The sequence below is a fragment of the Ovis aries genome, chromosome 1 (assembly GCF_016772045.2).
Source record: "Ovis aries strain OAR_USU_Benz2616 breed Rambouillet chromosome 1, ARS-UI_Ramb_v3.0, whole genome shotgun sequence".
Taxonomy (NCBI): Eukaryota; Metazoa; Chordata; class Mammalia; order Artiodactyla; family Bovidae; genus Ovis; species Ovis aries.
The window spans coordinates 102,435,727-102,448,832 of NC_056054.1; the positions used below are offsets into that span (position 1 = coordinate 102,435,727).

The 13,106-nt window shown below is 47.9% G+C and overlaps 1 protein-coding gene across 4 annotated transcripts; it reads right to left on the reverse strand.

The window, feature by feature from the left end:
* Positions 1-5,735: 5,735 nt before the first annotated feature.
* On the reverse strand, positions 5,736-11,938 carry CRNN (cornulin). Of its 4 annotated transcripts, none has more exons than XM_027975179.3 (3): positions 11,889-11,938; positions 9,521-9,667; positions 5,736-8,409 (listed from the first exon to the last, which is right to left on the reverse strand). In XM_027975179.3, the coding sequence occupies exons 2-3, from the start codon at positions 9,656-9,658 to the stop codon at positions 6,094-6,096; spliced, it is 2,454 nt and encodes an 817-aa protein (XP_027830980.1). In that variant the 5' UTR covers positions 9,659-9,667; positions 11,889-11,938; the 3' UTR covers positions 5,736-6,093. The 4 variants fall into 4 exon arrangements, with proteins under 4 accessions (XP_027830980.1, XP_027830975.1, XP_027830963.1 ...); XM_027975174.3 differs by having other exon boundaries at positions 9,521-9,670; XM_027975162.3 differs by having other exon boundaries at positions 9,521-9,694.
* Positions 11,939-13,106: the final 1,168 nt, after the last annotated feature.

A 13,106-nucleotide genomic window follows, 5' to 3' on the forward strand; every position in this document is an offset into this window, starting at 1 on the left:
GTGGCTCAATAGGTAAAGAATCATCTGCCAATTCAGGAGACTCAAGAGACATGGGTTTGATCTCTAATTCAGGAAGATCCCCTGGAGAAGGAAACAGCGACCCACTGCAATATTCTTGCCTGGAAAATTCCATGGACATTCCTGGTGGGCTATAGTCCATGGGGTCATAAAGAGTCTGACATGACTGAGCACAGCACAGCATTCTATATATAATGTGTATGTCAGCTCCAAAATTAAAAAAAAATATGCTTACATATATATAATGGAACATTATACATATATACATATATATAATGGAACATTACTCAGCCATTAAAGAGAATGAAGGCGTGCCATTTGCACAACATGCATGGACCTAGAAACTGTCATGCTGAGTGAAGTCAGTCAGACAGAGAAGGAGAAATATTGCATGACATCCCTTAGCAAATGCCCTGGTTCAAAGGGGCTAGGGCACACACACAGGTTCCCTGCCTGTAGCCCAGCGCCTAGGACTGACCTTCATGATTTCGGTTCATTGATTTACAACAAAAAACTTGAATATTGAGTTCGTGAACTCTGTTGAAAGAAAGCTAGTCACTCACATCCCTGGACAGTGCTTTTGCCCACATGAATGGTCACAGAAGCAGAGAGAGAGAGTTCATTTCCTGATGTGGAGGTTAATGGCATCCAAGCAGCCATTCACCTGATGGAATTCCACAGATACATAGACCTTGCCAGTGGGAGGTGGTGATCTTGCCTAGACACAGACTGCTTATACGGATCCTGCCTCATTGACTCCATGACTCTTTTCTGTATTTGGCTGAATAACCACTCCCACCCCCATCTTCTGAAAGGTGAATGCCTTAAAGTTGAGTCAGATTCTGTTGACTTGGATTCAATTCTTTCTTTTTAAGGTTCACCATGAATATGTCTCTGATTTGATCCATTCCAATGTTTAACATTTATGAGAAATCTCTATTCATTTATACCTAAAACCTGGAGGAAGGAGGACTTTCACAGTAGCTTCCAGATCCATCCAGCAAGGCACAGGGGGGACTAGAGGGGGCAGGCTGCCAGGTTTCACCTCTCCACGACTCATGGTTGCTTGACTTCTCTTTCAGAACCACTTAAGCTTTCATATGTCCCTGGCCTGTTCCAGGGCAGCTCCCTTCCTCCTCCTGGAAGCTCCCTGAGAACAGAGATCCTGAGGGTGGCGTCTATCCCAAGGTGTCAGTGGGCTCCGTGCTTTCATGGCCAGAATCTCCTTTTGGGGCTGGAGGTGGGACTGGAAGGACCGCTCTGGAAGGACACCCTCCCAACCCCTTTGGGTAGATCCTCACACACTACCATGCCCTTTTTTCTCTGTGAGGATGATCAGTCACTGAGTTTACACCTAAAAAGTCTGAGTTGAGTTTTACTGCTGCCAGTTTCTAGTTTCTAATAAGCAGAGACATTACTTTGCCAACAAAGGTCCGTCTAGTCAAAGCTATGGTTTTTCCTGTGGCCATGTATGGATGTGAGAGTTGGACTGTGAAGAAAGCTGAGGGCCAGAGAATTGATGCTTTTGAACTGTGGTGTTGGAGAAGACTCTTGAGAGTCCTTTGAACTGCCAGGAGATCCAACCAGCCCATTCTGAAAGAGATCAGCCCTGGGTGTTCTTTGGAAGGACTGATGCTAAAGCCGAAACTCCAGTACTTTGGCCACCTCACGCGAAGAGTTGACTCATTGGAAAAGACTCTGATGCTGGGAGGGGTCGGGGGCAGGAGGAGAAGGGGACGACAGAGGATGAGATGGCTGGATGGCATCACTGACTTGAGGGATGCGAGTCTGAGTGAACTCCGGGAGTTGGTGATGGACAGGGAAGCCTGGTGTGCTGTGATACATGGTATTGCAAAGAGTCGGACATGACTGAGCAACTGAACTGAACTGAATGTGACTTTGACAGCACTAAAGAAACTCCATTTTCTTATTTGATAAGAGCTTGATTATAATTGCCTTTCCATATTCACAAGTCTGCATAGACATTATACAAACTTTAATGTATTATATTTTAACAGATAATTATTGAATGCTACTATCTGTTAAGATCTGTTTCAGAGAATCGGCAAGAACAAAACAGGCAGATGTAATAATGATGAATTTTGTCCAATTCTCTCCAGTGAGGCTGTATCATTTCTCATGCTCATCAGAAAAATGTGGGGGTACCTCTTCTTTACACCTTCATCAGCAAAGTCTATTCTCAGAAAGTTTTCTCAAGTCTATTGTCTTTTAGTATTTTGCCAAACTGATGTTGAGAAATGGTATCTAGATGTAGTTTTGTGTTTCAATTAGTACAAAAACTAAGATCATGGCATCAGGTCCCATCACTTCATGGCAAATAGATGGGGAAACAATGGAAGCAGTGACAGACTTTATTTTCTTGGGCTCCAAAATCACTGCAGTGGTGACTGCAGCCATGAAATTAAAAGGCGCTTGCTCCTTGGAAGAAAAGCTATGAAAAACGTAGACAGCATATTAAAAAGCAGAGACATTACTTTGTCAACAAAAGTCTGTTTAGTCAAAGCTATGGTTTTTCCAGTAGTCATGTATGGATGTGAGAGTTGGACTATAAAGAAAGCTGAGCACCAAAGAATTGATGCTTTTGAACTGTGGTGTTGGAGAAGACTCTTGAGAGTCCCTTGGACTGCAAGAAGATCAAACTAGTCAATCCTAAAGGAAATCAATCCTGAAAATTCATTGGAAGGACTGATGCTGAAGTTGAAGTTCCAATCCTTTGGCCACCTAATGTGAAAAGCTGACTTCTTAGAAAAGACCCCGATAATGGGAAAGATTGAAGACAGGAGGAGAAGGAGATGGCAGAGGATGAGATGGTTGGATGGCATCATTGACTCAATGGACATGAGTTTGAGTAAGCTCTGGGAGTTGATAATGGACAGAGAAGCCTGGAGTACTGCAGTCCATGGGGTTGCAAAGTCAGATACAACTGAGTGACTGAACTGACTGATTTTTCATACATATTCTTCTTCCTCTGTTTTTGTTAGTTGTATTGTGTTTATATTTAGAGCACATAATGTAACATGTTATTCTCTCAGCTTTTCCTCCCTTTTTCAGTCTTAGTCTACAGTTAAATATGTTGAAATGTCCTGTATCATATTCCATGGCAAACACTTTTATGATTCTCTGTCTTGTTTGTTTTGGAAGCTCATTCTCTAATACAGTCCTCATTAAAGGGTTGTGAGAATACTATTCCATGTTTCCTTGCAAGTCCTTTGCTATTTATCCTTGGCCTTTATACCTAAAGGCTAGTAGTTTGGTCAGTTCAGTCACTCAGTCATGTACAGCTCTTTACAATCCCATGAACTGCAGCACGCCAGGCCTTCTTGTACATCACCAACTCCCGGAGTTTATTCCAACTCATGTCCATTGAGTCGGAGATGCCATCCTACCATCTCATCCTCTGTCATCCCCTTCTCCTCCTGCCTTCAATCTTTCCCAGCATCAAGATCTTTTCAGATGAGTCAGTTCTTCTCATCAGGTGGCCAAAGTATTGGAGTTTCAGCTTCAACATCAGTCCTTCCAATGAACACTCAGGATTCATCTCCTTTAGGATGGACTGGTTGGATCTCCTTGCAGTCCAAAGGACTCTCAAGCATCTTCTCCAACATTACAGTTCAAAAGCATCAATTCTTCTGCACTCAGCTTTCGTTATAGTAGGGACAGACACAAAATCACTTTGTCCTCAGAAGAACAACCTTACCTTTTACATATGCTTCCTCCTTACTCTTCTGGCTCTAGTTCTGAGTTCTTGTTTTGGCTATTAGTTTTCTATTGCTGGGTAACGAATTACCAGAAACTTAATGGCTTAAGTTATTCCCTTGCGTCCTTGGAAAACAGAAGTTTAAAATCAAGGTGCTGGAAAGGGAACTAGAGGCTCTGGGGAATTCTATTTCCTTACATTTTCTGGCTTCTAGAAGTCACCTGAGTTCCTTGGCTTATGACACGTCTCTACAGCTCCAATCCTTTTGTTGATTTTGGTCCCCTTGCCTCACCTTTATGAGGACCTTTGTGATTACACAGGGCCCACCTGCATAATCCAAAACAATATCCTCATCTCAAGACTCTTAATTTAATCACATCTACTAAGTCCCATTTGCTATATCAGGTAATATATTCACAGCTTCCTTGGATTAGGACATGTACACTTTGGGAGATAATTATTCAGCTTAATACATTCTGTTTGCTCCTAGGAGATTTCCCTTTTTTCCTGTAACCCAACAATGTAATGAAAAAAGGAGCTTTATGCAGGATCTACTTGCTTTCTTGTGGGAGGCCCTTCAGAGTATCTAGTCTGGCATTCTATCAGAAGCCAAATTTCCCTTAAGAAGTTCCTAAACACTTCGTGTAAGCTCTGCTCCAAACTTTGGGACTCAGCATCTCTAGGGTTAGCTTTATAAACTTGTATTTTAAAACCTACTTCTGACGTGATGCTCACAATAAACCAGAATGGAGAGGTTCTACCCCATAACCTGTTCATATCCAATGAGTGAGACATCATGAACAATCAGAGCTGACATGGGTGAGAGAGAGGGAAAGGGGAGCCCAGGCTCTTGGCTCAGTTCCTGGGAACATATGCCTTTTCCTTCCTTTCACAGTCCCTGGAGGCCTTCTTCCATTTATTGATATCCTTAGGTCAGCCTTCCTTTGTGACCTTACAAGGTAAACAGAGACTTTGCACTGTAGAATTAGAGACTGTGAGATTACCTTTCAGAGACTGAGATTACCTTTGTCTACCTAAGCCCTGCTTGTCCTTTAAGAGCATTTACCAAAAAAAGCCTCTTCTGATTGCAACCTTCCTGATCCATTTCTGCCAAATATAAAAGTATGGTATCTCTTCTCTTTGACTCTGAGGACCCGTGAAATCTTCTTTTTTAGAGGTATAGTTGACTTACAATTTTGTGTTAGTTTCAGGTGTATGACAAAGTGACTTGGTTATACATATATGTAAATGTATATATTGTCTTTTTTCAATGATTTTCTATTATAGTTGATTATAAGATATTGAATATAGTTCTCTGTGCTATACAGTAAAACCTTGTTACTTAAATCTATTTTATTTACGGCATTATGCATCTGTATTCCCTTCTCCCTTCCCCTTTGATAACTGTAAGCTTGTTTTCTATGTCTCGGAGTCCGTTTCTGTCTTGCAAATAAGTTCACTTGTACTGTTTTTTAGATTTTACATATAAACGATATCATATAATATTTTTCTTTGTCTGACTTACCTCACTTACTATGATAATCTCTGGGTCCATTTATGTTGTTGCAAATGGCATTATTTCACTCTTTTTTATTTCTAAGCCGTATTCCATTGTGTATGTATGTAACACATCTTCTTCATCCATTCATCTGTTGATGGACATTCACACTGCTCCCATGACTTGGCTATTATACATTGTGCTGCTATGAATGTTGTAGTGCCTGTATCTTTTCGAAGTAGAGCTTTTGTCTTTTCCAGGATACATGCCCAGGAGTGGAATTGCTGGATCATATGGTAAATGTATTTTTAGTTTTTTTAAAGGAATCTCCATACTCTTCTCCATAGTGGCTGCAGAACTTGTGGAATCTTGCACAGTGTTTTGCCAACCAGATATTCTACAAGGGCAGGGACCACGCCCGGTTCATCACCAAAGTCCTGTCATCAAGGCCCTGTAGTCTTTAGCCCATCATGTTAATAGTAATTGAACGGAACATGAAGCCCAGGTGCTTAGGAAGCTTTTATTGATGCATCAGGATAGATGAGGCAATGGACAGACAGCAGAATCTATAAAAGTAACTGAAACCCCCCACGAGCTAAGGAAAACGCGGCACAAAGGGATGAGTTGTTGCATGTCTTCGTGCCCCTGAGAGGGTCTGCTCAGCAAAGCAGGTAAGAGAGAAAAATTTAGAATAGCAGTCACCTTGCAGAAATGGCCTCACGGAGAAAGAGCTAAGAGCGAAGCACCACGATGAAGAGCTAACGTTCATGGACTTGCTAGCCGGACTGGCCAGGGCACAGCAAACCAACTGCCCTCTGCTCTTCTCTGTGCGGGGCCCTGGAGTCCAGGGCCGGGGCACTCATGGCTTGCTGCTTTTGAAGTAGGAATACAGTCCCCTGGCTGTGAGGCCTCGCTTCCCTTCTGGCTGGGCCGCCTCCCGGCCTTGTGCTGAAGGGACACTAGCGTGCAGGCTGCCCTCGTCCTGCCTTCGGATCACTGTCTCCCTCGTGTGGTCATCAACCCACTCCTGATGAACCACGGTGGGCTCTCTTTCTCCCTGGGCTCCTGTCGCACTGCGTGCTGGCTGAGTACTGCTTCTGTCCTGCCTGCCCGTCACAGTGCTCGCCCCAGTCTGGGCCTGCCCTCCCAGCACTGTCTCTCCTGCCTCGCAGTTGCTCACCTGTGTCTGTCTTTGACTACTGCCTGGCTGCCTCTGGGGCTGGCCCTGTTCTCCTGCCCCGGGGTGGCTTGTAATCGGGCCGCTGTCCTGTCCCACGGCCTGGGGGGCACCTCCCTGTGTCTGAATGTGTCCTCCTGTCACAGCCTGTCTCGACTGATAGGCGTCTTGACTGTGGACCTCAGAGCCTCTGATGGACTCCTGTGACTGGATGCTAGTGTTTCCTCTCTGCTGGCTCCTGTCAAGCTCCCTGGGCTGAGTGTAGGTCTGGGTTTGTGAACCTGGCTGTGTCTGAATGTGTCCTCCTGTCACAACCTGCCTTGTCTGATACCTGTCTTGGCTGTGAGTCTCAGTCCCTCTGGCCTGGCCACAGGTGGACTCCCGTGGCTGGGTGCTGGCACTTCCTGTCTGCTGGCTCCTGTCCTGCTCCGTGGTATGAGTGTGAGTCTGGGTGTGTGACCTTGTCTCTGCCTGAATGTGTCCTCCTGTCACCACCTGGCTTGTCTGACTGTGGGTCTCCATCCCTCTGGTGGACTCCCGTGGCTGGGTGCTGGCACTTCCTGTCTGCTGGCTCCTGTCCTGCTCCGTGGTATGAGTGTGAGTCTGGGTTTGTGACCTTGTCTGTGCCTGAATGTGTCCTCCTGTCACCACCTGGCTTGTCTGCCTCCCATCTTGACTGTGGGCCTCAGTCCCTCTGGTGGACTCCCGTGGCTGCGTGCTGGTGCTTCCTGACTGCTGGCTCCTGTCCTGCTCCGTGCTATGAGTGTGAGTCTGGGTTTGTGACCTTGTCTGTGCCTGAATGTGTCCTCCTGTCATCACTTGGCTTGTCTGGTTCCTGTCTTGACTGTGGGCCTCAGTTCCTCTGGCCTGGCCACAGGTGGACTCCTGTGGCTGGGTGCTGGCGCTTCCAGTCTGCTGGCTATTTTGTTCCACCGTCTGGGTGTGTGACCTTGTCTCTGCCTGAATGTGTCCTCCTGTCACCACCTGGCTTGTCTGCCTCCCATCTTGACTGTGGGTCTCAGTCCCTCTGGTGGACTCCCGTGGCTGGGTGCTGGCGCTTCCTGTCTGATGGCTCCTATTTTGTTCCACTGTCTGGGTGTGTGACCTTGTCTGTGTCTGAATGTGTCCTCCTGTCACCACCTGGCTTGTCTGCCTCCCATCTTGACTGTGGGCCTCAGTCCCTCTGGTGGACTCCCGTGGTTGGGTTCTGGCGCTTCCTGTCTGCTGGCTCCTGTCCTGCTCCGTGGTATGACTGTGAGTCTGGGTTTGTGACCTTGTCTGTGTCTGAATGTGTCCTCCTGTCACCACCTGGCTTGTCTGCCTCCCATCTTGACTGTGGGCCTCAGTCCCTCTGGTGGACTCCTGTGGCTGGGTGCTGGCGCTTCCCGACTGCTGGCTCCTGTCCTGCTCCACTGCCTGACTGGCACTTGTCTGAGTCTGAGTTATGGTTCCAGGGATGGCCTCACTTGTCTGGTGGGCTCTGTCCTGGTCCCTGGCCTGTGGCTGTCTCTCTGTCCCCCTCTCTCTGGTCTGAGGACTCTTGTCTTCTTGTGTTCTCTGGGCCTGCTCCACGTGGCCCCTTGCTTGTGTAGACTGGCTCACTCCCTCCTGTCTCTGGGACGCAGACTGCCTGTCCTGGTGACTGACCTGAGCAGAGCTGATGTCCTGACCCCGGGTCTGAGGCTCAGGCCCTCCCGGCCCCCCAGAAGCCTGCTCATTCTGTGTGTCGCTGCTTCCTGCCGGGCCTTGTCTGTTCCCAGGCCTTCCCACTGCAGTGCTGCCTCTCTGTCCTGCCCCTGGTTCCTGGGTGGCTGCAGGGGCAACACGGCCAGACTCCTGAGATCCACACGCTCCCTCAGGACCCTCACTCAGTGTCTCGAAACAGGCCTGGGCGACTTTGAACACCAAGACCAAGAATTCCTTGAATTCCACTGTCCCTGTGTCATCTTCGTCCAGCAGGCGCAGGACTTCATCCACAGTGGCCGGGTCATGGGGTTTCTGCAGAAAAGATGAGGCTATGTCAGTACCCCTCCTCTGAGGAGGAAGAGGTCAGGCCAGTCAGCTAAGCTTCCAGGCATCCCACCTCTGGGCCTGGGGGCCCAACTGCTTGGCACCCCCACACTGCACACACACACACACACACACACACACACACACACCCTGCTACCACAGAAGCACTAACACAAAATCACTCTCACTGAGTCCAGCCTCTCTCCCTCAAGGGCTCCGGAAGCATGCTTTGTTTTGTATCTTGTGTGTTGGGCCCAGTTCCCAGTCTACAGGAGAACTAGATAAAGATTTCATGAAGAATGGCTAAATGACTGAGCTTGTAGATTCTTCAGGCTGCCCTCAGCTCCTGGACCCTGGATGGAGGTGGTTTTTTCTCCAGCGAACCCAGCACCAAGAGAAGCTCAGCAGGAAGATGGCCCCATGGGAATTCTGTGAGGTCCTCACTGAGGGGCTCAGGTGTTTTCCCAAGTTGGGGCATCTGGTGAGTTGCCCTCAGTGTGCAGAAGCAGCACCGTGCTGTGCCCACACCTACCTGCCCCCAGGATTTTCACCATCCCGGTTGCTTTAGCTGTACACCAAAGGCAGGGAGAGTCAGGGAAGTGCATCAGGGCCCTGGGGCTGTCTTGCAGGGAGGGGCTCCCAGAGTCTCCCCCAGCTGCTGCACCTCACTTCTGATGCAACCTCTCAGCTGGTATCTTGGAGCAACTGCTTCCAGACAAGCACAAAGCCGTGCTTCTCGTGAATGCTCGTTACTGCTGATCACACTTTCGGTAGACATAGAAGTGGCCGCCATATCAGATTTAAGAAGCAGCAGAAAGTAATGATTGCCATTTCTAGAATAGTCAAAGGCTCTGTTCCTCTCTGAGCTGTCCCTTTAGTGTCCTCTCACTCTGTCTCCAAATTAGAATTAATTGAAGTCAAGGTATTTTCTTTAAGGACCAGGCGCATGACCATCCCTGCTCCCTCTTTTGCTCTTTCTCTGCTGCGCAGCCTCCGTTAGGACTGGTGGGCATGGGTGTAGCGGCTTAGCATCTCAACGGGAATATGGCCCTTTTCTCTTCCCTCCTGCTCCCCCCACCCCGACCCGTGCGTCTCGTACCACGATGACGTCAGCGAACTCTTTCTCCAGGAGCCTTTTCAGCTCCCCTCTTTCCAGCACTGCGCAATCGCCTTCTGTTCTGGCATAGCGCCTGAAGGCTTCGATGATCCCATTAATGTTTCGCAGTAACTGCGGCATCTTCGAGTCCTGCTGAAGACAGAGGAAAAGCCCCCACTTGGGGGCTCCGTAATCAACCTAGCTGTTTCCTAGAGAGCACTCTTGCTTCTAAGTCCTTTCTTTGCCTGTTCAGCTCCGCCGTGGGCTCCTCTGCTGTGTCTTCCTTGGCATTGCCTACGTAACGCGTTTCACCAACCGGAAGGGGGAGCAGGTGTGGTTGCAGGCGGGGTCTAGATGCGGCCCCACCGCCTCCCTGTCAGGTGAGCTGAGGCATGCCTCGCCATGCCTCAGTTTACTCACTGTGAAATGAAGGCAGTACTAGTATTTATTTTATACGATTACTGTGAAGATTTAAAGAGATTTTTCATATAAAACGCTTGGCAGATGCTGGCAAGACTAAGTGCTAGCTATTAAATATCATTAGCAGGTTATTATACCCACATATAATTTGTGCATATCTATATACACCCTTCTGCTCACCAGGCACTTTCAGAGGCATCATCTCCTGTAATCCTGATTATCTTCACTTTTTTTTTTTCTTCACCTGTAGGTGAAGAAATAGGCTCAGAGAAGTCAGGTCATTTACCCAAGGCCACACAGCTTGTAAGGAGCCAAGAAATCCTAGAAGCCAAATGCAGTGAGCTTTCTAGACTGTACCCCATGGACAGGGCAATGCCGTTGCTATCACAAGTATTAGTGTCCTGCTGGGAACACCCACAGGCAATAAGTACATATGTGGGTCAACTCCTGCCTCTGAAGGGGGCCAAGAAGGAACCCCAGGGCTCAACTCTGCCCTTTCTGGCTTCCTTTTCGGAATGTGTTCACGGAGAAACTGGGCTGCCAGCTGCCGGGAATACTGTGGAGGTGGCGCCTTCCTGGGTGGGAGGCCTTCCAATTTTGAGAGTCCATGTTTCTCTGAATGTGACCTCTGTCCTCAGTGCTGGGACCTGGGAGGAAGTCAGCTGCCCATAGCTGTGTGGCTCCTCCACGGCCCTGGTGGCCTGTGAGGAACTGAAGGGAGAGTTTCCCTGGTTTCTGGATTTGGTGGATAAGCAAGAGGCAAAGAAACCTGGAGATGCATTGAGCAGAAGCCTTGGAGAGTCCAAAAGAGATGACTATCACACATGGTGAGCTTCAGATGCAAGTGGGGGTTGTGAGGAATGGAAAGCTACAGAAGCTGAAAAACCACGGGGGAAAGTACCATGGAGGAAGGAAGGAGAAGGCCGTGGGGGAGAGAAAGGCATGATTAGAGAGCGAAGTGAGGAAAGGAGGGAAGGTGACTCTGATGGAGGAAGCAGATTATGTGGAAAGTTACAGACCCCAGGGTAGCCCTTCAAGGGGTGTCCTTGCTACCATCTAGTAGCCAAAAGTCACGGGCAGACCTTGCTTCCTTGTGTAGGTCAAAACTCAGACTATTGCACCTCAACAGAGAAGTGAAAAGATCTTAAAAAAAAAAAATCCTTGTGGAAGATGGAGGCCACTGACCTTTAAACTGTACAGATAATAATAAGATAACCTTTGAGTCACATTTCAAATCCCTTAGAATAAATGTGCAGACTCATGACTTTCCTGGGGGTCCAGTGGTTAAGACTCCATGTTCCCATTGCAGGGGTTCGATCCCTGGTCGGAAAACTAGATCCCACGTGCTGCAACTAAGTTTGCCTGCTGCAGCTAAGACCTGGTGCAAATAAATAAATAAATAATATTAAAAATGAAGTGTCAAAAAAACAAAATTCATGAACTCATCTTGCCTGCATATGGCCCTGGGGTGGGGGAAGGCTGCCATGTAAGCCTCTCCCTCCACGAGAAGTCTCAACTCCATTGTTGGGTTTGGCAGAAGTTGCTTGGTGGCACAGACTCTGAGCACTGCAGTGAGGCTTCCAGAACCTTAAAAACCAGAGACATTAGCTGCTCTAGGAAGGCACGTGGGTGGCTCTGTTGCTCTTGCCAACACAGCCTCGCAGTGAGAGGAGCTGCTGCCAGGGCAGCCGCAGGGAGGAGGAGAGAGTATAGCTGCTTTGGGAAAATACCTGGTTTGCCCAGGGCCCATCAGAGCAGACGCTTTCTGCCCACAGCCACCACTGATAGCCCTATAGCCACCAGTGATAGCCCTACAAGACCCTATCTGGTAGCCCTGGTTTTATGAACTCAGATCACCAAGACACTGAGAGCGAGAAAGAGGTTCCTCAAGAGGGGACTTACCTAACGCACAGGTAAGAGTGAGAAAAAGGTTCCTCAGGAGGGAACTTACCTAACGCACAGGCAGGATGAAGCAAGTGGCTGTTATGCGGTCTGTGGAGTACCAGGTGAGTGGGACGGAAACCTTTTATAAGGGATTTAAACAAGGCTAGTGTTTTAGACAGGATGTCCCCGCCTCACGGGAAGGCTTGATTCATCCAAGCTCACCCAGCCCAGCTTCACCTCCCTTCTTGCCTGTTTCATCTACTGGTCTAATTAGCAGGCCCCTCCTACCACATTTGGTATCCTTTGTCCAGCTCTCATCTCTTCCTGGGTCTATCTCCTCATGACAGGGCATCACCTTTCCAATGTGATGGTCTTGGCACAGGTAGGGGTTCCTGGTAAGCATTCTTCCTCTTGGTGTGACTGCCCAGTCATGGATTCCCTCCTCCTTTTTTTTAAAAATACAAACATTCATGAACATAGCCATCTACTAAGGGTTATCCTTTTCAACGTGGTCACTTTGTGAGGCTACACATGTTTTTCTGATGATGTTGCCATTCCTTAGAACATTCTTGGGATTTTTCTTGTGGAAATTGCCTTTCATACCAAATTTATGAGACATGAAAAAGCTCCTTAATCAAAACAAGGAAGGCTAATACCTCTTAGCCCACAAACCCATCCTATATGTGGGTAGCTTCTTATAGCTGGTGAGAGAAGAGGCTTAAGATGACTGTGTGTAACCCCTTCATTGAAAAGACAGGGAACTTAGCTGATCAACTGATCAGCAGATATTTATGGAGAGCCATTCGGACACAGATCTATGAGGGCTGAGGACTCAGTGTTGACCAGCAGGTAGGTTATATCAGCAGGCTTATGTCTCAGGGAGTTTACAGCCGGCAGTCACATGAGAAAGTCCCCAAGAAGGTAACAGTAATGGCAATCACTCTTTGATTTGACTTCATTCTCATTGCTATCTCATTTCCTTGGCTCCTCATGACAGGGGCCCTTTTGACGTGACAGAGCCAAGCCGCTTTTATAAATGAGGATACTGAAAATTCTCAGAGAAGTGGCCACTCCACGTGGAAGGGACAGGGCTGAGAGAGCCCTTCTGCTTTGGGCTGTGGTCCCTCCATCCTAGCACGCTGCCACTTATTTTTTTCTCCATGACTTTTGACATTTTCCATACATCAAATTTGTTCTCCATGGATGAAGAACAACCATCCTTGAGGATGCTGAGAAGGAAGAATTCTTTGCTCTGAAGTCAAGCCCAAAGGATCTCCAAAGCCAC

What these genes read in the sequence shown, in the direction of transcription:
- CRNN (XM_027975179.3), bottom strand. Translation starts at nt 9,658, where the DNA reads ATGCCGCAGTTACTGCGAAACATTAATGGGATCATCGAAGCCTTCAGG. An exon ending in AGTTCGCTGACGTCATCGTG is followed by an intron (nt 8,410 to 9,520) that starts GTACGAGACGCA and finishes TCTTTTCTGCAG; the next exon opens with AAACCCCATGACCCGGCCAC.